The sequence below is a fragment of the Fringilla coelebs genome, assembly GCF_963513975.1.
Source record: "Fringilla coelebs genome assembly, chromosome: 6".
NCBI classification, from domain to species: domain Eukaryota; kingdom Metazoa; phylum Chordata; class Aves; order Passeriformes; family Fringillidae; genus Fringilla; species Fringilla coelebs.
The window spans coordinates 31,619,819-31,646,892 of record NC_140034.1 but is presented as its reverse complement, the minus strand read 5'-3'; the positions used below and the strand labels follow the sequence as shown (position 1 = coordinate 31,646,892).

At 34.8% G+C, this 27,074-nt stretch overlaps 2 protein-coding genes across 2 annotated transcripts in view; one reads left to right on the top strand and one right to left on the bottom strand.

Moving 5' to 3' along the window:
* Nucleotides 1-2,355, top strand: part of AVEN (apoptosis and caspase activation inhibitor) — an 84,713-nt gene extending 82,358 nt beyond the window's left edge. The window contains exons 5-6 of the mRNA XM_084208174.1: nt 110-470; nt 1,069-2,355. Of these exons, the coding sequence (XP_084064300.1) occupies nt 110-470; nt 1,069-1,187 (480 nt within the window). The 3' untranslated portion in view covers nt 1,188-2,355. The remainder of the gene's footprint in view (nt 1-109; nt 471-1,068) is intronic.
* A 69-nt stretch (nt 2,356-2,424) lies between these two features.
* RYR3 (ryanodine receptor 3) overlaps nt 2,425-27,074 on the bottom strand; it is a gene marked incomplete at both ends in the record, with an annotated part of 192,527 nt that continues 167,877 nt past the window's right edge. The window contains 20 exons of the mRNA XM_084208173.1: nt 2,425-2,520; nt 3,316-3,367; nt 4,911-5,011; nt 5,115-5,179; nt 6,271-6,427; nt 8,380-8,514; nt 10,167-10,313; nt 11,154-11,214; nt 12,144-12,271; nt 12,824-12,866; nt 15,283-15,413; nt 15,997-16,194; nt 17,918-18,004; nt 18,606-18,774; nt 19,746-19,804; nt 23,098-24,419; nt 24,765-24,846; nt 25,787-25,891; nt 26,218-26,346; nt 26,727-26,815. Of these exons, the coding sequence (XP_084064299.1) occupies nt 2,425-2,520; nt 3,316-3,367; nt 4,911-5,011; nt 5,115-5,179; nt 6,271-6,427; nt 8,380-8,514; nt 10,167-10,313; nt 11,154-11,214; nt 12,144-12,271; nt 12,824-12,866; nt 15,283-15,413; nt 15,997-16,194; nt 17,918-18,004; nt 18,606-18,774; nt 19,746-19,804; nt 23,098-24,419; nt 24,765-24,846; nt 25,787-25,891; nt 26,218-26,346; nt 26,727-26,815 (3,356 nt within the window). The remainder of the gene's footprint in view (nt 2,521-3,315; nt 3,368-4,910; nt 5,012-5,114; nt 5,180-6,270; nt 6,428-8,379; nt 8,515-10,166; nt 10,314-11,153; nt 11,215-12,143; nt 12,272-12,823; nt 12,867-15,282; nt 15,414-15,996; nt 16,195-17,917; nt 18,005-18,605; nt 18,775-19,745; nt 19,805-23,097; nt 24,420-24,764; nt 24,847-25,786; nt 25,892-26,217; nt 26,347-26,726; nt 26,816-27,074) is intronic.

Genomic DNA, 27,074 nt, shown 5'->3' with positions numbered 1-27,074 from the left:
ACCTTCTTAAGTGATCAAATATGGCAAGTATGAATTATAATCCAAATTAGATAGAATACTAATAATAGATAATCATTATCAGGACTCAAGTCCTCTCTTGTACTCATAGGCATCAACACCTCTAGAGATCCCACAGATGAAATCTAAAATTTTTGAAGATGGAAAGAAGAGAGAGCAGCTGTTCCGAAAGTCCCTGGCTCAAGGTGAAACCGGGCTGGTCTCCCATCCTGTTGGTAATTCTGTTTCTCCATCAGAACCTGGGAGTAAAAATGGCTCTAGGGCAAATGCAAGAGAATCATTTCAAAGAGTCCATCCACTATCAAATCAAGACACTGACCATTTGGATGAAGAACTAGATCTTCTTCTGAATCTAGAGGCTCCCATTAATACAGAAAATAGACCTGTGTCAGGTACATTATCCTGCAGCATATCAACTGAGAAAGATTTGAAAATGGATTGTAAAGAAAATGGTAAGTTTTCTCCCCAGCATGACCTTATTTAATTTCCATTACTCTCTATTATGGTGATGTTTTTTATTTTTGATTAGCCAGTCAACAGTGCTGCTATCATAATTTCTGTCAGACTGCATTTCATTTATCTGGGGCTGTGTTCAGGCCCATTTGTTCATTTCAGTTTTAACTCCTCACTAACCTGAAGTTTCACTATTGTCAGTTAACTTTAAACATTAAGTGAAATTCATCCGCAAAACAGCATTGGGCTTATGATTTAGCAAAAATTTAAATTTTAAAAAAAGTGTACTGCTAGAGAGTGTACAGCTAAAGTATTTATGTAACTTCATCAACCTTTAGTTCACTGTGCTAATGCTGTACAGAAGAATTGACAGCTATGTCTGATGGCTTCTCCTAAATGCTACTTTCAAACTTTACTAGCATTGATTTTACAAACTAAGTTTAGCATGGAAACTATTTTTGGAATATGACTTGCTGTTCTTCAAGAAGGAGAGATTGTGTTTACGTACAGTCAGTTGTGCATGGAAAGCAAAATGATGCAGGACAGAGGTAGTGTGGATTGGTTTCCAGATTTTCAATCTTGTTTTTACTTCTCTAGAACCTTTAAAAGTAGATATGCCTGAAGAGAAGAGCACATCATCACAGCAGCAGCAAAGCGCATCTAAAGATGTTACTGAAGAAGAGCTTGAAGATTGGCTGGACAGCATGATTGCCTGAAGCTCAAATTTCCTCATATGAATAATTGAATCTAGCAAACATTATGTAGAAACTTCAATAACTCTTTATCTCCTTGTTATTGCCTTTTTCTGTATGCCAAATGCCTGTTTTTCTTTGCTGGCACTTAAAATTTTGTGCAACCAAAATGAATTTAGATAAGATTGAAAATTGTTGATGAATAATATTATTAGAAAGGTATAAAATTTGGGATGAAGTTAGAGTTTTCTTTGCTAAAGAAGCAGTCTACAGTGCAGAAATAGAACAGTTCTTTCAGCTTGTACTTGCTCTATGTAGTCCTTAAAATAAAGCTGTGGATGAACAATGAATATATGTGTTTTTAGTTACCATTGTCAAAAAGCTCCATATTGTAGAAAAATGGGAAAGATGACAGCAACAGTTATATTTGGTTTATAATACTTTATTGCAGTGGGCACTTTTTATTAGAATCAAAAAAAAAGCATAATCCTAGCAACTTCTACTTGCAGGTGACTGTAGAGCATTGTTTTATTTTGGCCTAAGATTTAAATTGTGTTCATTTTGATACAGTGTATGTCTTTTAACAGCAGCATCTAATAAGCTGTTATTGAAGGTAGTATATAAACAAACTTTAAGTGCAATTTGATACAGAAAGACAGAAAAGCAATACAGTTAATGAGTCTGTTCATCTAGAACACTAACAAAAAGGTTGCATAGCTATGTCTACAGAGGTTTTAAGGCACTTTAATGTTTCAAGGTTGACAAAGTGTTTGAAAATGATTTCTTTTTAACTGCTTAAAGCTTTTCAAACTGTATCTTGATACATTCACTAGCAAATACTGTGGGGAAAAACTGGACAGCAGTTAGTTGAACTATTTTTTCTGAGGTACGGTCTCTGATGTTCAAGTTCTTCAATGTCAGATGTGCAATTAAGATGCCTTTTAGCCCTTTCAACTGTACTGCCAAACACCAGGTTAATGATGTAGTTAAAAAGTTGTTATAATTTTAGGCCATGTTAGAACTGGAAGGCTTAAGTTAATCTGGCATAGTTTTTGCTAATTAAAATTCCAACAAAAGACCTGTTTCATACATGGTAGGTACAAAAAGCCTCTGAAATAGTGTCAAATTTTATGTGTGTCTTGAACTTTGAAGACATTTAAAGCAAATACAAGCTGTGAAATTATGCTGTGAAAAGAACATTTTTTTTTTTTTTGTATACTGGATCTTAGCAGTTCATGAATAAATCATTTCTTTTGTGATATTAGCCAAGCTGATCCTCATACTGTTTTCGGAAGCAGTCTCCTGCCGGGAAAAAATCCCAACATCTTTCTTGGTACATCTTCCACACAAATGATTCCTGAAAATGAGAAAGAGTACTTATTTTACCAGTCACTGTGCAGTTAGTGCTGTAGATAAACTTTTAACAATAACCACATATTGTACCTGCTACCACAGAGTAGGATTTATAGACACTGGAACTTCAAATATTGTAACTCAATAATGTTTATAAGAGTTTTATACTTCTCTTAATTCAGTACTACTGCAATTTAGCCTCTATTAGTAAAATATCAAAGTATAAATCTATTTATATCAGAGCAAACCTGTTGACAAATTTGTACATAAGCAATGTGTTTTGCTTTGAATGGAAAACAAAGGTACTTCTGTAGCGTTTACCTAAGAGCTTCTTATTAGTGAGAAGATATAATTAAGTTCTAGTTATTTTCTTATTTATTTATCTTTAGGGCCTAATAAAGATAGGTATTTGGTTGACCATATATTATCAATCTACACATATATATATAGATTTTGACTATCAATATAGGAGCTTAACAACTTAAGCCTCTTGGGAATAAACTAAACCTGGTGCATTTGAGATTTTCTTTTCAGAGAAAAGATGACAGTAAGATTACTACTAACTGACTTCTGACAGAGTTCACTGCTGGGTGAAAAAGCACAGTGTGGCATCCCTCCCCTCCCTTTTGTTCTAACCCTTTTCTTTTGCTGGCAGTAGCCTCTAGGGGAGAGTGGCATCATCCATACTTCTCAGTGGTACATCAGTTCCACCTGCTGGTACACAGCTACAAGGCTTGAGAAGATAAAAATGTTGAAAGATAAGCTTAATGGTTTTTCTTAAGTTTTATTTTCTACTCACCTGGCCAGTATGTTCAGTTTCATCCTTGTTAATTAGATACATTAAGAAGAACCTGAAACAGGCACATGAAGTGGGTATTAATGGAGGAAATATGATATCTCTGCCTGACCTTTTCTAGTCTGGAGTATGTGAGGAAGATAATGCCAACCAGCAAAGCAATAGCACTACTAGGCATCTAAAGTGCTTAATTTAAGGGGGAAAATTCTGTCCTGAAACATGTCTTCTGTGAAAGTGCTAGCAGATGAAAAATCTGTAGAAGTAGAAAAATGCAGTTTAGCATTTCCTTCATTTCAGTGTGAGGAGCAATACCTGAATTAGACATATGCCAAAATCTGAGCACATATGCTCCATGTCACCTTGTAAGAGGTTACTATGGCTACTGCATGAGAAGTGAATACTGAGCTGCGCCAGGAGTTCTGAGCACTGCTGCTATACAGCTCATAGGCTGAGCCTATCCTTCCTCAACACCTGAGCTCAGTGAAATGTTGAGAGCTTCAACTAATTAGGAGGAGGACTGTAGAGAGTCAACTGTGGTCTGTTTAGAGGTAATACTAGTCATGGTTGGTCAGTTTCGGGGCAGTGAATTTGGAATGAGGCTCTGTGCTTTCATTGTGAAGGAAGGAAGGTACACTGATTTTAACAGCTGTCTAATTAAAGGGTAACCTGGGTAAAAAGATTGCTCATGATATATTCTATTATGAAGGAAATGGCCATTTTTACTTTATGGTGAATTAGAGGTTCCCATGTAACAACTAAGTAATTCTGTACAGTAAGAAAAGCTTGGATGTTGTAGACTAGTAAAACTATGGATATTAATATAAATTTGAATCACATTAAGCAATTGATTTTTTTTTTTTAAATTTAAAAAAGTTCAGATGCAGTTTTCCAAAGCCAGACTGCTATAAGATTTTACCAGCTTCTCCTGTCATTCTACTGGTGCAATGCTTGTATAATTAATTATCTATATTGTATGAGTAACTAATGCAGCAAGAGTAACTTTTTAATATCCTCTTACTAATGAAATACTAATATCATTATTTATTAATGAAAGTGGAAGAGCACTCTCTTGGGAATTTGATATAGTCTAAACATGTACAGCTCCTGAGTTCTTCAAGGTTTCAAAATGCTCCACTGTCACTAATGAACTATAGGAATGGAGTTAATTATTTTTTGGAGCTTATTTTTGACGAACTTTCTACAAGTGCCTTTACTTGCTTTGCTTTGGTTTGGGTTTTCTTTTTTTTAAATTGAAGCCAGTTTTCTGTGGTCTCATCAGCATTACCAACCCACCAGAAGTCACAACCAAAACTTCCAAACTAAAGCAAGGGATTGAACTGTCCCGTATCATTTCCCATAGCTCCCTTTCCTCCAATCAGAATAAGGAGTTGTTGTGCCTTCTGGACACATACTACTAAGGTGAGCACCTTAAAGGTAACCATCCGTGTGGAATAGAGGAGGGGAGACCCTTTATAAAGGAGAAGAAATATTCCTCAGTTTTATAGAATTCTGGCTTGGGATTTTCAGCAATGTATGCACTTAAATGACACTACATCTGGAAGGTCTCTATCATAATTCCAGTTGTAAAATGTACTTACAGATAGTTTGCCAAGTTATGTTCTTGCAAAGTATGCGTTTCAAAGCCATGTGGAGTTGTGTCAAAGTAGTCATTGCCGATTCCACAAATAAAGCATTTGGTCTGAAAGCAAAAGTTGTGGTTACAGATGAATTTTAACTCAAAAACACTAACTGGTGACAATCTAGGTGAACAAGAGCAATGAAAAATGTAATGTGCTCCTTACCTCCATGTCTTCCCTCACTTGTTCTTGCTGGTCTCTTAATTCACCAAAAGCGTCAATAATCAGACCTGTTTCAAATAGAAAAGTAGCAACACTTCAGTACTTAGCAATATTCATATAGCAAGTAATGTCAGTCCTCTAGTGTCTAGAATTTAGTGTACTTAAACATACAGGTACAAACTTGAAATTGTGCTTTTTTGTGCTTTATTGTTAATAAATAATATTATTTATTATTATATTAATAATATTATTATTTAATAGTTCATTCAACCTTACACAAACTCATCTTGTTCCCATAAACAAACTCATTTTGTTCCCATAAATGGAAATAATTTTCAGTCTCCTTCTCATTAAATTCCTATACCCCAAGTCTTTTTCAACATAGACAACTCTGCTCCCACAGCCCACCTTGGACAGTTAGTGAGTCTGCTTCACATTTGAAGCATTACTCCTCCACTTTCAATGTTTTAAGATAAGAATTGGATCATTTTGGAGACTGTGATATTTGTAACTTTTTCTCAGTATAGATGTGCTATATTTTTCTCTTTATCACCAGGTTGCCATAAAACAGTGTGTTTTTTTCCTAACTGCCTTAGAAGTTTATGCAATGAGTTTTGAATGCTGCCCATCACCAAAGAGGGGTCTTGTTTGCTGTAAATCACAATTGCAAACCAATTAAAACTGCAAATTCGTCTCTAAAGAAAGGAGGAAATGGCTGTGTGGCCATGGTGACTTTCTCCATGTCATTTACCCTTTCCAACTGGAAAGTCTCCATTCCCCAGTCAGCTGTGGTGATTCCAGGCTAAAAGTGAGAGGAATGTCTTCAGCAAGGCTCTCCCAAGTTTAAATGCTTAATATGGGAGAATATAGGAGATCCTGCACCGGTCCTGCAAGGTTCATCATTGCTGGATAGTTACAAATGTGTTCATAAAGACTGCAACCCATGTAAGTTACATTCCTTCTGCTTTGACTTTGTGTAGTACTTGGGAAAAGGCATATTATGTATGAATTGATATGAAATTATTACTTTCAGAATTAATGATTTTATAAACTCAGGAATAAGCCTTCACAGCAATACTGCTAAATTTACCTCAAACATAAATATGGTTTCAATGATGAGTTAATTTTAAACAATGTCTACTAAGGTAAGTGATGGTACCTTGAATAATGGCCAGTAGGATAACAATGACAAAGAAGAAAAATGTGATGTCAAAGACAATTCGGTACATTTCATAAGGGTCTCCAGCAGGATCCTCAATTTCATCTCCAATGCCACCACCAGCTCTTACACCCACATACATGTGGAACAGGTAACACTAAAAAAGAGAGAGGAAAATGACAGATACATTTACCATGAACTATTCTTTTGGGGTTTTTTTTTCCTTGTTTTTCAAATTATTCTGCTAATTCTCTTGATGATTTAAGTAACAAACAAATAGTAACAAGAACACACAATATAATTCCTCATGTATCAAGCACACTGCACCAAAAATCTGTTACTGTCTTAACTGATGTGATTTCACCTTCATGTACACTTACTAAGAGGGGGAGTCAGCATCAGCTATTACCTGCTCCTCACTCACTTGGTCTTATTTCAGACTGAGATTATTTTGGGGTTATTTTTCTTGTATTTGTTACTGTATTCAGCTATGTTCTACTCCTTGTATTGATTTCTTGCTCTGAGTAAGAAGAGGACATCTTTTAAAGTCTTGCAGTGAAGTTTAGAAATGTGGAAAATATTGCCATAATATAAATAGTGGGATGTTCACAACAAGTAAATCCAGCTGTATGTAGGTTTCTAGATAAATTAATTTTGCAATACTAGATGTCTGATTTATTATATTGTAAATTAGTTGTGATCTGTGAAACGACCTGCATTCAGTTCAATGCAGAAGAAATCACTTTACAAAAGTATTGTCATATTTTTGAAGATATAAATCTTAATCAAAAAAATCTTTAATAATCCGTATATTTAAGCTCTGTTAGTATTTTTGAATGGAATCTTCTGCCAGTGATAAACTACTGATGTTCCTGTATGATTGGCTACAGAATCTTGTAAACCACCTCCAGCTACACAGTGTGGGTTAAAACCAATATCAATCTCTAACCAGTTTTCTGGAGTCACATTAGACATCAGGGTGTTAAATAATGAGTATAAAACCTGGCATTAGCAAACAGAACTATACATCCATTTTTATAATGCAATTTTACTGATGGCATAAGATGCTAGTACTAGTTTAATAATACTTAAAAATGTAGTTTAGAATTGATTTACCTCATTTGATAGAGTGGTTTAAAATGTAGTATAGTTTTATTATTCTAATTATTCCTACACCTATTTATGACCAAACAATAGAATTCAGCTCACAAAGTTTGGGCAGGTTTCATAATTTCTGCAATTTGCTTGCCTAACCTGCACTGAATGTTAAAAAGAAAGTTCAAGAATAGGGAGGATCATTCTGTGAAGTCCATGATAAACTTCTGTTCTGAGGTATTTTATTCTATCTCTGGTATAAAATGCAGGACAGAGAAATTCTGTTCCTTGGGAGATATTGGCTGGCTCCAAACTCAGAATATTACATTTTTAATACCTGAATTTGTGTTTTCTGTATACAGTAAAAAAATCAGATACTCTTCATACATTATTATATATCTGTAGATTATGTGCTATTTTGACAGAAATAACATTCAGTGGCAATGGGTAGAAATCAGATTATAAATTAGTATATTAAGATAATCATAATTTATCATTTCTGCTTTCTAACCCTTGTCTTCTTTCTTCATGACTAAATTACTAATTGTGATTTTGGAGCAGGCTTTTATAACTAGTGCTAATAACATCCCATAATTCATACAACCTAAATATAGACAGGAAGAGCTTGCACACTTGCAAACATGGGGAACAAATGGGGTTTCTTTGTTGTGACAGAGCTTTTTGAAGCTCTGACCAGTTTGTCAAGAAATTCCTTTTTTACTTTGAGGGCTTACCATCCTCTGCTGTAAAAGTATTGTGGCACATAATAAACCACAGTATTTAGGAGAAAAATTCAGAATATCTTCCTATGTGTCATCTATTTGCTGTTGAGTTTAGACCACTAGAGAATGCAGAGGGAATTTCAAGACTATTCATATTTCCAACATGATGTGTATCAAGGAGAACCCAATGGATTTAACAACAAACACATCCCTCCTTAATCATCATTCTATCTAAAATATCCATTTAAAAATTCAGGATGATATTTGAGGCACATGGTGATGTTTTAGTTACCGTCATCATGTCGTCACACTTCATGTCTGGTTCATCTTCATCTTCACTTTTGTTGTAGAATTTGCGGAAGAAGTTGAAAGCCACCACAGTGTAAAGGTACACTACTACAGCCAGGAGTCCCACAGTAAGCACAAGCTGCGTGTGGAGACACGACATGAAAATAGGTTTCAATATCATTTTGTCAGAAGAGACATGCCTGCTTGGTACATTGCCTTAAATAGTGAAAATTAGTCATATTGTACCTTTCCCAATAAGGAAACTAAAGACAGCAGTTATGTGTTTATCACCAAAGCAATTTTTTACACTCTTTAGTTCAAAGTTTTAATTATAGTAACTTGAAACCCTGGATATACAATAAAAATAAAACCCTATAGATAATTTGACAATTTTGGCTGGGACTTATTAGGACCTATAAAGACTTATAATAGTCTATTTTCTCTTCCAAAGCTGTTTAGCAAAGCCATTGCTAAAATGGAGAGAAAATTCTTTAGTTAAGAGTAATTTCCAGGTCCTGCCTGTAAGGAAATAAAATCATTAGGTGAAAAAGTTTAGCAGTTAATGAGACTAGATTATATTGTCTGTTGAAGTTGGTGTTAGAAGATACAGCTCTGGAGAGGAGTTTACTCAAAGCTACATATCTTTAAAAATGCAACAACCAGTATTTACACTTTAAAAGAAACATAAGAGTATTGAAGGGCAAGCTGATCAATTATCACTATGCAGATCTGTCAGCATGCTCCCAAAGTGAACATTTCAATGCAGAAATCTGCAGCTGTCTTTCAGTGTTCTTATTTACTCGCCAAAAAAGCAACAGGATTAGAAAAATTATTCATTGCTTGTTAAGAATGTAAAACCCACAGTCTTGAATTAAAACAGTTTTGTCAACTCTGCTCAGTTTTGACTATTACATTTTAAAAAAATTCCTAAGGAAGATACATAAGTTGTTACAATCATTAAAATGAATATGAAATTGTTCATCCTGAAGTAAAATGAATAGTATAAAACCAGAGATTTCATTTGTTTGTGTGATGATAACACATCATCACCTTGTGTGGGTATATTTTTATGCCTCTTCCAAAACATCATGTGCTTTTGACAAATCTAGCAGGGCATAGGTGTGGGCTGTTACTGCATTTGAGAAGGAATGGAATGTGTAAGTTTGAAATTATATTTTGGGGAATTAAGATTTCTTAAATGTGAGTTTAAAAGTGACTGTAAAGCTTGCTTTTTGTTGTTGTGCTAGCTAGGAACATGGATTCTTTGGAGATCAGTGCATGATTCCCTGCAGAAATTTTAACAATTAGTTTTAGAATTATACTTTATTAACCTGATTTATGCATGACAAAGGGCCATAGAAGCATATGCCACAGTGCAGAATGCCCACACCTTTAAGCACATTCTTATTAGCCAGGTATTGAAATCTCAGTGCCCAGATCATTACTACTGCTGTAGCTAAGGAAGGATTGTGTATTCTTAATATTTATCACCAATCAGCTCATCATTGAGAATATAGAATGAACTTGTTAGGAAGTAATTCACATTCTTTTTCTAAAATTTTTCTAAAATTATGTGTTTTCTATTGTGTACAGCACTTTATTTGTCATCACTTTGTGGGTATAGGTTGTTTTAATTTCATAGGTTTTAGCATGTATTAAGTGTGCTGCAGAAGATGTGATCAATCCTATCATGATATAAATGAACTGCATTCTGGTATTTCCTTTACAAGAAGTTTTTTTCAGTACTTTTACAAAGTGTATTATTTTCAAATCTTTTCATGTAGCACTAACCTGTTTGCCATTGTGAGTGACTGAAGACAAAATAGTTCGCAATGTCTTAAAACCCATAGCAATATCCAGCAGATGAGCAGCAAAGAAGAAGTTGTTGTAGTGCCCAAGGATAGACATAGTTGTGTACCAAGCTAAGTATAAAAATGACTGCAGAGAAAGTAAAAAAGTGGCAGAGGGTTAACAGGTGCTGATGTGCGTTATTGGATCCAGAATGTAGCATTTTGGAGTCATTCAAGTTGTTGTAGTAGTAGGACACTTTGCCTATGAGGGGATTAAACAGCTGAAACTTCACCCAGCTTTTGAAAATTACCACTGATGGAGGGGAACGTTGCCCTGCTTTTGCTGTTGAAAAATGCTGAGACCAGCCTCACTCACCAACGCCAAAAACAGACATCACAAGGATTTGAAAAGCCTGTGTATCCTGACAGCTCCTGGCACTAGCAGGAATGTTGAAGGCAGGTGTTTCCTGATAGAGCAACCAATGATTGGTAGTACTAAGAACTTATTTTAAGGTGAATGGTGCTCTGCTGAGCTAACATGACGAGCCTGGGAACATGTGAATTCCACTCAATCACTTCATGTTGTAAAAAGTCTGTCCTCCTTTTTAATGGCAGGGATTTCTAGCACTCCAAGGGGTGTGTGTAGTTTCTTCAGTTTAATGGCAACCCTCCTCAAGGGTTACTCCTTGAGGTTGAACCAAAGAGGTCTGTCACTGATATGGGCAAATAACATAACAATAATTATTGAACTACCTTTTAAACCATTAATTTAATGAACAACGTCCTATAATAGCAGTTATAACCATCTATAATGTGCCATATAATTCTGAGTAAAACATCCTTTAGTCTAATCACAAAACAGTAAAAATATTTTAAAATGGCTCTGTAATGCAATATTATTTGTGTATGTTGAAAATAAAAGCAGATGGCAGAGGACATACATGTTTAGGGTAAATCAAAGCTAATTCATCTAGGCTAACATACTCACATTATCAGTGAAAACAACTCCGAGCTTCCAAATGTGGTACTTTGTATCAATGGAGCTTAGCCTAAGAAATAAACAATTTTTGAAATGCATAAATGTCAAAAAATAAATATTGAATTCTGTATTTATAAACAGCAAACTAGTTGTGGCGCTTCACTTTTTTTTGCTGAAGGTGGTGATATAGATTAATTCATTGTAGTTAATTTTTTATAGATATAATATAGATATAATATAGATTAATTCAATATAGTTCATTTTTTGAGTGATTCAGGTACTTCATTTTTCAGAGTATTCATTAATTCTGAGTACGATAAAGAGTTTTGAAACCAACAAAACTGATGTAACAATTTCAGGAAGAATGATAGTTCCATATTCCAGACTTAAGATCTATGCCAAAAGTAGTGAAATGTGGAGCACAGATTGCTTAAATTGAGGAGGTAAGTGTTCTCTCCAGTTTAAAATATTCCCAGAATAACTAACAGAAAAGGTAATGCGTTCTACAATATTCTAAATATCTTATCAGCCATTGGATGGCATGCAAAGGGAAATCTTTCTTGAGCATCTTACACATTGAGAAAACCAACTCTTGTAGGAGCAAAATCACTTGGGACTGGGACACATTCAAGCTCTCATCTAAGTCAGGAAAACATCTCTGAATCTGAACTAGACGCCTGTTATCTAGGGGTTACCAGTTTTTCAGTCCACTGGTTTATAAACTTTGTTGTAAGACCTTATAAATGCTGCATTAATTATTGTTTAAAATGAAAGAGTGGCTGACTATATCAGCATAAATTCGCTGATTCTTTCTCTTACTTTTATAACACAACTGTGTTTTAAAACAAACAAAAAGCTATTTTACTTCCACACTAGGAAGACTCAGCCATTCTAATTTTCCGTGTTGAGGAAAACATCACAACAGTTTCAAAATGAAATCCACTTTGATGATGAAGTTACTCCAACACATAATTTGTCTGTGAAGCTCAGAAGTCGTACCATGACACAAGAGAAGCCTCTTCTGGTTCGCTCTCTTCCACTGGACTAAAATCAAGGGCACTTTTGTCCAAACCCAAAAGTTCTGCAATGCGCTCTGCTCCGTATAAATCTCCGTACTTGTTAATAACCTAGAAAGGGGAAAAGGGAAGGTTTTGCTCCCAGAAACTCCTCGTTGACATTCACTTACTCTAGACCAGTAGTTTTCAGGAATTAAAAAAGAAGTCCTTCACAATTAGCACTACTAGAACAGCAAGAACTCCCAGGAAACCAGGGGAGCATAAAAAAGAAAAATAGAAGCATTAAAGGCTATTATCTGAAAGCTTATGTATAATTTTCTGTCATTAAAGCTGGCATGTTTTTCTTTTTTTAGGGCAGTGAGGGGGCTTTGTATCCTAAAGATGACAATGATTGCAAATTAGACCTGCTGGCTGATTGGCAGTGCAAAGTTATTTCAAATGTTTGAGTCTAGGAAGGAAACCACAGCCTTCTGTCTTCCTCCCTCCTCCCACCTACACCACAGCTGCCTTTTCACTGAGATATTTAACACCACAATGACTTCCATAAAACAAATTCCAGTTCTCTGTTATTTCTGTATTTATGTGTACAGAAGCATACGGATATCCAAATTAACCAAATAGATTATTGCTCTGAAAAGCATAATAGAAATATAAAAAGCCTACCTTCCGTTTCACAAATTTGTCCCAGTAATTGTTAGGGAAAGACCTACATAGATAAGGCAAAGATATTTCAAGTTATTTAACTTGTATGGGGAAAGGAAAAAAAAAAACAATGAAAAAAAGAGAAAATGCCGTGTTCCTGATCATTGCAAATTTTTTTCACTCATTGCACTTCAAATTAGGAGAATGGTTTCTTTTCATGGGGACAACAGCTGTTTTTAATCATAATTTGCTGCAATATAATCTTCCCCCTGCAAACTCCCTTTGTTTTTCCCATTCACAAATATGACTGGCTACAAAAGGTCAGCAGGCTAAATACTATTGCCTGATAAGGTTAACAATTCCATAGTAGCAGGTTAGTCACTGTAGTATCATTCATCTACTAAAGAAATACTTTATCACCCCTAGCCATAAAAATCAGACCAGACAATGATTTTCAGAGAAAAATAAGAGAGTCTTAAAGGATACATAATTTTTTAGTTCGCTGGATTACATTTCAAACAGAGGCTGAACACTTGAGAACCAGTCGACGGTTTGCCAACAGAATGCATAAAAATCTTTAATTTGCCAAGAAGATTCAAGATAATTTTCCAATATATAGCAAATATATATATCTATATATTTGCTGCTCATTCTAATGATCTTATTGTCTATTATACCCGTTTTGAGGAATGGCAGTTAGCAGGAAACGCTACAAAATTTAAGATTTTTCTCTCCTTATTTCCTGGAAATAACACTGAATTGAGAAAATATGCAGGAATGCAAAAGAGAAGAATAACTACTTAAACTAAAGGACAGTGTTGGTAAAATAAAGTAAATGCTAGCACAAGAAAAATGAGATTCCACAGCAATGTTCTGCTGGGATGTGAGGTAAACTTCCCAATGACTATGCTCCAACTTTTACCTTTCTGAATTGGAATTCTGAATTAAATTAATCCAAATAAAGGCAAATGCTTCTAGTGACTCAAATGGATGGTAGATTCTAGTCCAATGCTCTGTATTATTTTTTTGCTTGATTTCTCAGGCTTTTAAGCAAAATATGTCATAGTGTAACCAGCTTGTCTCTATCTCTTTTACAGAAAACTCCAATAATTTGTCAGGGTACATCTTTGGCACTTTTAATTACATTTTCCCATTATAGAAAGCACATTTCAGTTTATACAGAACACTGGGTACCCTCCAGGAGGGGTTATTCTGATCATGCAGTACTTGCCCTAAACCTCGAGACTCAGTTAGCATTAGAGGGAAGGATTAGCCTGCTTAAATTAGTCTTAATCTTTTGTTTAACTTCAGTAGACAGTGCACCATGCTGAGAACAGATTTTACAGCATGTCACTAGCAATAAGTTGACAATGTATTTCATCAGTTCATGCTTCTGTTTGCTGAAGATTAACTTACTGGGTATCTAGATGGGTTGCTATCAATAGTGAAACAAACTGGTTGGAAAATAAGCAAGCTCTCCAGTTTCCCAAGTAGCTTTAGTTGTAACTTTAATAATATGTGCTAGTCCATATTGCTGAATGAAATTAAGAAAAAATCTTAAAATTTAGGTGTAGGAAAACAAAGCATTCATGAATTTCCAATATTTTAGAAATTCTAATCATGGAATTATAGATGGAAGGGACCCTAAAGATCATCCAGTTCCAACTCCCTGCCAGGGGCAGGGCCAGTTTCCACTAGACCAGGTTGCTCCAAGCCCCATCCAGCCTGGCCTTGAACACTTCCCGGGCTGGGGCATCCGCAGCTTTTCTGGGCAACCTGTTTAAGGACCTCACTGTTGTAGTAAAGAACTTCTTCCTAATAGCTAATCTAAACCTACCAGTAAATTCCTGTAGTCAAGGCATTTTTTCTGTGGGAAGAGATCTGACTTGCTGTGTTTGTCTGTGCCACTCCTACAAACTGCTGCAGGATACTGAGACTTTTAGAATCAGTGCATGACTACTACAGTATTTGCTAATGCCTACAACTTCACAGATATTCCTGCCAGACCTACTCAAATTCTAGGAATGTTATTTTGCACTAGATTTACTCCTCTTGTCACATACAAATTTCTTTACCAAGGATTGGGAAAGAAAGTGAGCGGAATATGTACACTGTACAAGTGAAATAGTCACTGGAAAGGATGAAAGTTATATTTTTAAAAGCTTTATCTTTTTAAAACTTGCTCAATAGAGACTAATATGTGAAATGTCTTGGAGAGACATTTTGAGGTAAAATACCTAATCCTTGCAAACCATAGAAAATGAAAAGGAAGTGGGAAATATGTATTATCATAGTATTTATTAAATAAGCAGATAATACAGGATTTGACTTTAGAATCTACTGCTGTAGCATCTAATATAAGGGGCTAATGCCTTTCTTTTAGAATAACTAAGTGACAGATGGACAGGAAAGGTTCTAGATCAGTGGCTTAATGAGCTATAATATTATAAGCAGTTTACATAGGGTCTGGTTTTACTTACGGAGTATTTATAACAAGGCGATCCCATTGTCCTTTAATATCATCCTCAGTTGGTTGTTCAGTTATGTATAGTCCATCAAATTCCAGCTTTCTAGCCACCTCCTTTTCTCTTTTGAATACAACCAGAGGGACCTGTGAAAGTGACAGCGGCCATCCTTGTAATGGTTTATGTATTTTTGGTTCTTTGTAACACAAAAATGGAGACCAAACATCACAGTAGAATCTCCCACACAAGGCAGATCAATGCCTAGGCAGCCTCAGCAATGGCCACCTTGTGGCCAGTCAAGCCCCAGTCCTCCCCCACACACCACTTTTTATTGCTGAGCATGATGTTGCATGCCAGGGAATATCCCTCTGGTTGGTTGGCTCAGGTGTCCTGGATGTGACTCATCCCAACATACCTGCTGAGGGATGCACAGAGTGGGTAAAGCAAAGACAGAGCCCTCACAGTGTGCAAACACTGTCCAGCAGTTACTAAATGTGGCTCTGTTACTGGCACTATTTTAACCACAAATCTAAAACACACAGACACTGCTAGGAAGAAAATGAGCTCCATTTCTGGTGGCCGGAATAAAGGAGGACACCATCTACCTATTGAGCAGTGAGAATTTGTAAACAGCTAGGTACAAATAGCTATTTCAGTATTAGCACCACCAACCACCTTGGGACATACCAATGTTTAACAAACAGATTAGCAGTAAGATTAAGAACTTGCCTTTAGGCAGTAGTACCCAATCACACAAACAAAGGAGATGACAGTATGAATAACTGCCAGTGCTCTGAGAGCAGGTGCCATGTAGCCAGTACTTTCTTCTAAAACAAAAAACACCATGCCCTCCTCTTCTTCCTCTTCAGCAAAGGAGTTCCAGAGATTGGAGTCTTCTTCTACTTCATCAAGTGGCTCTTCTGTCACCTGAGAAAAATGTAAGCACATTGAAGACAAGATAAACTTAAAAGCTTTTCCTTCAATGACAAATGATGTTTTCAAAGCCTGCTCAAAGGAAGATGATAGATCATTAGCTTTAAACATTCTTCATTTGCACAGCATAAGTCTCCCCATCATGTCATGTCACTGAAAAGGAAATCTGGAAAAAGCAAATACAGGCAGTTTACAAATCTCTCTAACAATGCCGTAGTAAAATTAAAACATATGAAAAAGTTATGCAAAAACTATTTCTTGGAAGAAGTGAGGAATTATAGGGTTATTTATTATGACTGAATTCTACATAGTTCCTGATTGCTTGAGTCTAAAAAGAAGCAAAATTTTCATATCATTTTCATAAAATCAACAATGTACACACTGTCCATAGCTTTTTATTTCATGACTCAGTTTAGAGCTTACAAATTATATACAGTATTTCATCAGCTGACATACTGCCCTAAATTCTTCCAATGACTTTAGAAATCTGCCCTTTAAAAAGGAATCCCTATGGGTGCATTTGTGACAGTTTTATCTGAAAGCTAAAGTCCTGTTCAGTCCTGTTTTACTCCCACTGACCCTTTCTTATATATGACAGATGGACTTGCACTGATAGACATGAACTTTTGTCCTTGCTCTTCAGCAGAATGAGTTGTCACCCACCAGACTGAAAGAAAAGCAGAAGAGAATGGGGAGAAAAGGACACTGGCATAGACAAAAGCAGAATTCTACTTGTATATTTGAAGTCTATCTTCTCTAACCCTGTGGGAAAGAAAGAAAGAGACAAGGAGAAAGCCCTAAACAGCCATGACATCTTTCTCCTGGAATGTGCACATACATTCTGCCCAGCTTCCAAGAGCTTTTTACACCTTTACCTGCCCTGCCTCGGAGAATATAATTGTGTTATAGGGTTGCATTTGAGAACAGGACTCAGTTATTTCTAAACTGAATGTTCAGCCAGCTGCTTTTGTTGTTGAAGTTTTTGGTTTAAGTAAAAGAATATGTAATAGAATATGTAATATTGGAAGACACAAGGTTCATCAGCTTATTACAATTTTCATTCTATATCTAGGAGGGGAAAAATCAAAAGGTCTAGATTTCAGGATATAGATAAATCAGAACTCTTCTTCCAGACTTCAGTATGGAAAGGGGAGAAAAATGAGGCTTTTATGGATGGGAATTCTCTTTATTGAATTCTAACCTGTTTCATTTCAAGATTCATTAAAGAAATTGGTGGAGGCTGCTGAGGATGTTCTACTTTGTATCACCTGGCGTTATACACCAGAACCTGAAACAACTCTAGATGCAGGTGAACCTCTAAGATTAAGTTTAAACTGTGAATGTATAGCCTTCTTCATCAGTGAGCTAGACAAACAGAGCTGTAGCCTAGTATAAAAAAAACAGAAGTAACTGAGAATAACCAGATTACCTGAAGTTTATTAATATCTTGAGAACAAATTAAAGAAAAATATTTCAACAGTTTTTACATTTTAATTATTTTAGTCGATTTCAGTTTTCCCAGAACAAGATCACCAGTCCAAACAATAACAGACTTATGTTATTAAATGGAAAACTGCTAGAAACTCATCTATAAAGGAGAAATTAAATAAATCTCTTTTCATTCAGCCTGAATAAAATAAAAAACAAATAGTACAAACATTAAATTATTGTATCTTTTGGTACTAACAAAAATATTCCAAGAACAATGTTACCTTACCTTGTAAAACAGAAGAATAAAATTGATGGCAAATGCAACAAATAGAGCAAGAAACCTTAAGTTGTAAAAATTTCTTGCCAAGTAATGCTGAAAGTAAAAAAAAAAAAGTAATTAAAGGTAGCCCGTGAATAACATCAAAAGAAGAAAAATAGATAGAAGATTTTAAAAACAGTAAATACATAATTGTGGTTTTTTCATACACCAGTTATAATAAGCAAAAGCATTTCTTGGCAGCCTATTCCCCCTTTTTGATGATAAATAGAATTTAAATAATGGCCTTAAAATTAAAAGTCAGAGAAGACTGGAACAGAAGGAAGTGTGGAAAAATATGTTAGAATACTGCAAAAAAACTACTTGAGAGTTTTCAGAGAACTCAACATTTCGTGGTTTTAAGAAAAAGAAAAATACAAAGTAGAGTGAAAGATTCTAGAAGTTAGATTATGGAAAAGAGGGCACTCCCAAAAAGGAGCTCAAGAGGCTAATCTGTCCTGTTACAAATTGCATACAGAAACACTCAATTATATAACTCTAAAAATTATTATAAAATCACAACAGACTGACTATTACAGCCAATCATCTGAACACTCATAACAAATTTTCCTTTATGATGACATTTTTCTCTTAATTGTCAAAAAAAAGGGTTATATAAAGAAAAATTCAATGATTAAAGAATTTAAGAAAAACTTACAAGCATTTTTGTCTGATAAATTTCCAAAGCTTTGAAGAAGTTAGCCATAACAGCCTCTGGTTTCTCAATTTTTTGACCATGCCTTCTCTTCTTTTTCTTCATTTTTCCCTCTTCTAGCTGCTCAGATTGTACTTCCTTTGCTTTATCTTGTTTCTCACCATCTTCCATGCTAGAAGAAAGGTTAACTAACCAAAAATATCTAGCCAAATGTAGATGCATTCATTTCAAATGAATTTGAGTTCATAAAGTTTGGCTTTAAAATTTAGTTTTTATACTGTATGTAGCATTACAGGAATTTAGTTACTAACAAAAAAACCCCAAAACCTGGGTTTCCATATGTGTGACATAATGTTGAGACATCAATATGATTGTCTTAAAGTACAGACCCTGATGACATGCTTAAAAAAATTAACTTTGGCAGAAAAGAGGAGAAAGATAAATGACCCTGAAGTAAATATTTTAAACATGAAGCAAAATGAAAAAAAAATTATGTATAACTTTTGAATCTGTAAGAATCTCTAGGGCACTTGTACAAAATAATTTATCTGTTACTACAATGTGGCTGCAAGTCCAGGCAGACAGGATGCTCCTTAACAGTAAGATGCTACTAAAGCAAGGTCAGTATTTTAAATATTGTTTGGACAGTCATATATAGGATAACTGCACAAAGGAATGTATCTGCTGTCAAGATCTGATAAAACAGCAATAAATAAAAATAGTTGGGTTACTTAAAACTTTTGTTTTAATGCTCCAATGAAAATTCCATTAAAATTGTAGTGGGTAGTAGGGAAAGCAGAAAACATAATAAGTTGCAGAGGTTTTTTAAGACTGGTGCTCATTTTTAAAGGAAGTTATGGGAATTTTTAAAAAGACAATGGCCACAGATCTATATATGCATAATTGTCAAGGGCCACAAAAATCAGATTGCCATTTTGTTGTCTAGTGACCTGGTCTGCCATCTTTTAGTATATTTGCAAAATGCTTAGTATGTACCCCTTAGTATATTTTCAAAATAATGATGAGACAAAGTGTACATAAAGTTCTTTGAATACTGAGCATTTCTTGCATTTTTTTTGGTCGAATTATTTAGCATTAGGAAGTACCAAGGAGTTAAACAGGAATCTTGTAAAATTAACTTACTCAGCCTTCTCAGCTTCTGCTTTTCTTTGTGTTCCAGCTTCTTTTGCAATTTCAGATATCTGCAAAAAGTATTTTAACTGTCAAAATTGATCCATTAAAAAAAATTATGGTAACTTTAGTTATTGTCTTCTAAGAAACAAACAAAATAATTAATAATATTTTTATAGCATTTTGCACTTTTAAAGTGTTTGATTTTTAAAGATAGGGAGCTCAGGCTATATTTTAACAGTGAAAAAGGCAGAATTTTTTCTGTACAGTGTTTTCAATACTTTAACTAGTCCAGTTTACTGAACAACTTAATTATACACAGTGATAGGCAAATTATGTGACAAGCTGAGGATGAAGGTAGATCAGATCATATCCTGATACTAAGGTCATCCACAGAGACTCAGTGGAGTTACTGATTGGAACTAGAAACAATATATTAATGTTATCATCAAAAATCTGAAAAACATCTATGTAACTATCAGATATTACAAAACTCAATTACTTGGCCATGATCAAGTAATGCAACTGCAAACAGACAAACACTTAAACAACTTCTACTTACACAATATTTTCTTCAAGCTGTTTATCTTATCTGCACTGATGGTTCATTAAACGTTTATTGGAACACCACACAACCGTCTTAGTGTTGTGTTTACAGCTTTCCCTTGAGATAAGGAAAAACTAATACAGAATTTTACAGATGGCTAACTGCAGCGAAGAAGCTGGGGCCTGGATGTCACACACCTTTAGGCTTGGTGTTACAAGATCAAAGTAAACTCATTTCAAATGCAGTTTGAGTATCTAAGCTTCAATGGAAGTCCAAGAGATGCAGGCCCTGACTCAGAAAGAAATCTGAAGGGCTGAAATTTGTCTCCATTCCCTTTTGCAAAAACCTGTCCTAACTCCTAATCCTCTTCTGTATTCTCTTGAAGTGCTAAGGCAGCAGTTGTCTCTTGGTCCTACATTTCCAGTCAACACATATATACACTTATCCAAAGTTTCTGCTGCTACTTATCTGAATGCCTATCTCTCAGAAGTATGTGGGAAAAGGATAGAGGAAAGAATTTATTAAGTTGATCTTCCCTTGTGTATCTCACATAGTATCTGTGGAACTTCACCTAGTAAACAATGCAGGTGTAACTCTTTCACAAAGAATCTCTCCTGAGATCTCTAGCTGGTGGAGGGTAATTGAGAGGTCATTTGATGATGCCTGGTTCTTCTAAGGGATGGAGTGGTAGAAGAATGAATAAGTCCCTATTCATCTTATCCATATATGCTCTCTCAATTTTTTCTTTCCCAGGCTCAAGAATCTTAACTTACTTAATTCCATATATAAGAGTTGTTCCATATCTAGCTTTAACAGCTCACTGGTCTTCATTGAATCTTTTCCAGTTTTGTCACACTCTTTTTGAACTGAGGGAACCTGGTCTTCAAGACACAGATAAATTAAGATTCATGGAGCATAATAATGTGGGGGCTTTCTCTCTTCCTTTCTCAACAATTCAAAATTTCAGTTTGCTTGACTGACAACATCATTGAACTGATAATGCTATACAACTCAGTTGTAGTTCCAAAATTCATACCTGAACAGTAACAATGAGATCAAAATGATGCACTTTACAGATAAAATTATAATTTTACTCCTGCATTCATCACTTTCCTGATTTTTATCTGTTATTTTAAGGTATCTTCACAGTTAGCTCTTGGTTTCATTGCTACCAATAATTAGATTTATCAGCAAACTGTTATGTCACTAGTACTCTCCTAATTTGTGAACCCACATAACTCTCAGATTCCTGTAGAACCTTACAGTAAAAGCAAACTCCTGAAAGACTCCATCATATATGCTTCCATAGGTTATTTTGTAGTTTCTCTGCCTATATGGTAAATGTCACTGACCTTCTCAGTACACTTTTCCAGTATATAGACCTGATTTTCTATTTCTATCCATTGTGTGAATTTTATCATTGCAGATGCCTAAGAAAGACGTAGTGATTTCTTGAAGGGATTTTTTTATTCTTACGCTGCTGTTTCTGCTTTGAGCTCCACTTATTCTTTATATCCACTCCTCTAACGAGATTATGTGAGCATTTATATACACAATGTGAAATGAATAGCAATTCCTGTAATACAGACTTTGTGCAAACATTGCTTTGCTAAGTTTCACTGGATAACATATCAAAGGTAAAAGCTGGATAAATTGCATAACTGACTTCACATTAATGACTCAAAGTGTCTGCAAAATTACAGAGTATTTTCATCAGTAGTATCAAACACATCTGTAAGAAGTGTATAAATTGAAGTAAAGCAAAGCATATTCTTTGCTTTACTGAATTAAAATACTTACTTCAACATTTGAAGAAAATTCTAACATGTTTACTTATGCCTGCCAAGATTCTTGTGTTAAAATAGTTGTTTTTAAATGCCAACTACATTATATTTATGCTAAATGAGGCAGGATTTTAATAGACTGTAAATTTTAAGTCCACTCATAAAAATGATTGAATAAATGAACAAGAAAAACAAGTGCAAAAAATTTAGTTCCATTAAGGCAAGAATTAGAATCTGGAGAAAAACATACAAATTAAGAGAAAATAATGCACTTAGAAGTTGCATAGTTTAGATTTATCTTGAAGATATCTGGAAAGTATATCATAAAGAGGTGGGTTAATGATGAGAGAAAAGATGATTTTGAATAACAAGTAGAGACAGACCTGAGATGTAAAGTGAAACATAGTGCCTTCCAAATATGATAAATTAATTGTTTTGACTTTTAGTTCTATCCATTTTTATACAGAAGAATATTCTCTTTAGTCTAGCTGAGTAGAACAAAATATATTGTTTATGAACCATGTTATGTTTATGAGTAAAGAATAATTACATGATAAACATTAAACTAACAATAAATTCAGGTAAATATATTTCAAATAATAGGAAAAAAAGGATACTATATTGCATGTAAAGCATATAGAAGAAAGATGTGAATAATAAGGCATTATTATGGAGATAATAGGTTGTAAAAGTACTTGAAGTATACTGTCAAAAAATGGGGTATGCCGAATAAACAAGACCATAAATCATTTAAAGCTAAACCTGTGACTAGAAATTTGCTAGCAATTTATGTTTTGAGTAAAGTCCAAATGAACAGTAACAGTAACATTTACTGCATTGAAATCTAAACAGTGGGCTGAAATTCCCTGTTGGTTTTTAAATGTGTAGAGTTTACAAAGTTATTACTGATAATATATATTAATCAGTTAAATATAAAACAAATCTGTTATTAACATTCAGTAGTTCATTATTATTGTAGTGATAACTATTATTATTATTATTGTGAAAAAAATACAAAATCTCTTTAATTTACCTGTAATCTTTTTTTCTTATGAACTGTGTTTTCCAAAGGTGTCTGGATCTCAGTACCAAGGATTTCTGCAATATCTCCAAGTCCAGCATCATGACCATGTTTTGATCCTTCTTTCTTTGTAGGAATGCCAAAAATATCTGCGATTATGTCAGCTTCTCCCTTTTCACTCTTCACAAACTCCCCAAGTTCAGCTGTTATGCCATGCTCAGCACCTTCAGCTTTTTCTGCTTCCATAACATCATCATGTATTCCAAACTGTGTTGGATCAGGCATATCCCCTAATATTTTTGTAACTTTTATGTTTTTGGCTCCTTCAACCAGGCCACCCCCAAATACAGTGCTCCAAAGAATCTGAAATATCCCCCACACTATAGAAAAGAACATTTGGAATGTCCCTACAAATAGGATCCAGAAAAAGGAGAAAAACACTTTCACCATCTCTTTTATTGTCATCTTCTTAACTTTCCTATATTGTTTCCTAAGGTTCTTCACAGTGACCATTTTCAAAAAGTTGGCAACATTCTTCTTCACTGCAACGCACGCCACTGCAAAAGCTGAAGCCGGTTCCAGGGACTTTTCTTCTTCCTCATCATCTCCAATATCCACTACATAAGCAGACTCTGCCTCTTCCTCCTCCTCAGGCCTCTCAGATGAATCTGTTTCAGAGATCTGGGATGCTAACTGCATTTCAAAAATTGTGTCTTCACAGAAATTCACAAAGAGCTCCATTTTTTCTTGCTCTCCACCTTCGTTTACAACATCAAATATGAACTGTCTTTTAGATTCCTTCACCTGTGGCTTCTCCCACTGCATTCTACTTGATTCACTGATTTCAAAGTAAACTCTTTCTATTTTCTTGGCCCCACCCATTATTTCAATACGGCCAAGGTACGGTTCAAAGTAATTAAGAACACTTTCTGCAGGTTCAAGTAAGCTCTGAAGGCGTGGATCATTAGGCATGTGCTCTGAAAGGTTTGTAAGCAATACTACTACATTAAATCCAATGTCTTTGGCTGGTTCATGGAATCTTTCCACAAAGTCAACATAATTGAACATGTCGTTTTCATCAGCTTCTGTACAGGAGAGCAGGAATTCAATCTCTGACTGTATGTATTGCTTTTGAGCCTCCATTGATTTCTGAAATTCCTTCTTGGAAATTATTCCTTTACCATCTGGGTCATACTCTTTGAAAGCATCTGAATTAGTCAGATCTTTTAACTTCAGGAACATGTCAAAGAACTTCAAAATCATTTCTACATTGCTAGATGATTCTACAAGCGTGTCCACCATTTGTTTTCCAATAGTTCCATTTACAACGTTACCTAAGTAGTGTGTTATAATAGAAAGTTATTTGACAGCTACATTTTAAATAATGACATTTCATATTTGTGCTGAAAACAGAACAAAAATGTTCTTAAATATTAGTATTTTTTCTTTCAACATGCTTTTCTCTAGTAGCCCTCTATTTCAGGAGTATGTATATCCCAGAATAATTCTTAAATGAATATGAAGAATGTCTTTTTCCCCAAAGATAAAATAAAGGCAATTAAAAAGCAGTTTAGAAAGATGAACATAATAATTGTTCTTTACACTAGGAAGTGAGAATAGTGCTTTACACTAGGAAAGGGAGATAATGATATTTGACCATAAAGAAAAACAGGTCCAACCTTCAAGCAGTGACAAAAGCATCACTACCATATCCTTTAGTAGATCTAGCAGTTCTTTGAGCAATTCAATCTGAGCGGAGTCCTATTAAAAAAAAAAAAAAAGGCTGTAAGATTGTTTCTAATTTGTATTTATATGGAAAAATAAATGAATTTAGAGAGAAATGGTATTAAAGATGATCAGCTAAATTTCATTTGCATTATTCAGCAACATTTCATTGTCATTTTATTATGATTGCTATCAGAACTCTAATACAACATGCAACTTACTGCATAAGCCATAACCATAATGTTAAGCTTTTATAAAGCATTAAGGAGTACTAAAGTGCAGGTAAGGAGCAGCAGAAATAAACAAAAAATATTGGTTGCTACAAAAATCTGAAAGTATCTGTCTCAGAAAGAATCCATCCTTTTTCACATCAATGGCAATATTTAATGGCATAATGCATTATCACTCAAAGAGGACTAGAACTGTTTAGTTTAATTACAGAACACTGTAAGTCTAATGCAGATTTGTATTTGACATTAAGGCCCTAAATACTATTCTCAAAATTCTGATATACTTCTATAGGGTGGGAAGAAATCTTGTGAGCCAGAGGATAGCAGAAACACTTAATAAGAAAGGAAATGATGCCCTGCACTGTTGCATTCAGTGCAGAGCTTGAGTGCATTAAGCAGAAGTCACAGAACACAGAACCCTGATGCTGTGGAGGGGGACTGTGCTCTGTACAGTGAAATGAATGCTGCCTGTGCCCCCATGCTCAGTGCCTTTGATTAATTAACTGGAAAAGTTGACCAAATATCACACTCCCTCCCTGTTTGGGTCTTTCTCAGCTTTTCTCTTGGCCCGCTTATGTTCAGTGCTTTTAATGGTGTTTCTGCTCTGACAGATCCTCTGGTTTTGGCAAGAGGGAGAAAGGGACCAGACTGCCACATTCATTATCAGAAAGGTATAATTGAGCTGTAAATGTCAAGTTTGGTTTTAGTGCAGGTGAGTGCACAGTGACAATTCATGTTGAAAATACCTGTGAAAGTTTCATTTGCATATTGGCAAACACATGAAGAAAGCCAACAACTGCATCCCACAGCCTACTATGAGCCAGACTCTGTTGATTACCTATGCAAGGGCCCTAAAAAAATTAAGAAAAACACATTTTTTATTTATGTCAAATAAACCAAAACAAATATAAAAGAAGTTTCAGGCTGCCATGAAACCACATGAGAAGGTTTTCCAAGACCTCTGAGTATCTAGTGCACAAATACCAAATTGTATCCTGTTACATAGCTGTGTGCATGTTTTAGTTTTCACTTTACACTGGTCCAGTGATTCAATGTAACTTTATCAATATTTTAAAAAAATAAGTGCAAAGTATTTACAGATTGATGAAAGAATGTGATCATGCTGTGTGAGTATGGAACTTCTCTGTTAGTACCTTGAGAAACACATTCTGTTTACCTGGATATATTCTGTAAGAGAATTGAATATTTGTTTGGTGACAGCCAAAGCTTTAGAAAAGTTACGTTGTCCTGGTTCATCAATGACATCCTTTCCTGAATAGTACCAGTAGAAGTCACTGATGGATTCCTAAGAAAAAAACAATGTTACATTTTCTAGTTTTGAATCCTCTATGCAGTATTTACTGCCTGCATTTGTATCACCCAAACTTTAATCAGTAATTTAGATAAAATTTAGCATATCTGTGTCAATCTGTTTCTCAGCACAATAATATTTTTCACTCTCTTCAGAAGTGAACAATGAAATCCATTATCGAACATCTGATTCCACACAGAATTCTGAAATGTCATCTGTTTTCAAAGGAAAAAAGATATGAAAAAAATAACAATTCTTCATTTTAGGTGTCCCTTTAGAGAGAATTTTCATGTTTGATTCCAATAAAATGTGAATCTAGAGAAGGGCAGGAAAGCCAATATGTTAAACTCCATTTTCATCTGTTTTTTCCTCACCTGAAGACGCAAGAGATAGTCAACAGTACTAATGATAATATTCACTGTTGTGGTGTTGCCCATCTGAGTACGTAAGTAATTTTGAAAATCTGAAATAAGAAGAGATTTGCGTTTGGTTACTATACACAGGAAAAAAAAAATACAACATTATTTTTCTATTTTCATGGGGAATGCCTTCTTTTTAAATATCTTGTTGGATACAGATGCTTATGTTGTAGAAATTCAACTTTAGATCCAGTGTATATATAACTGGACAATTGTTATCCAAGTGACTTGGAACAGGCTTTACTAGTAATATACTAAACAGTGAAACTAAACTAAGACTTGAAAAATCAAATTGAACTCTGC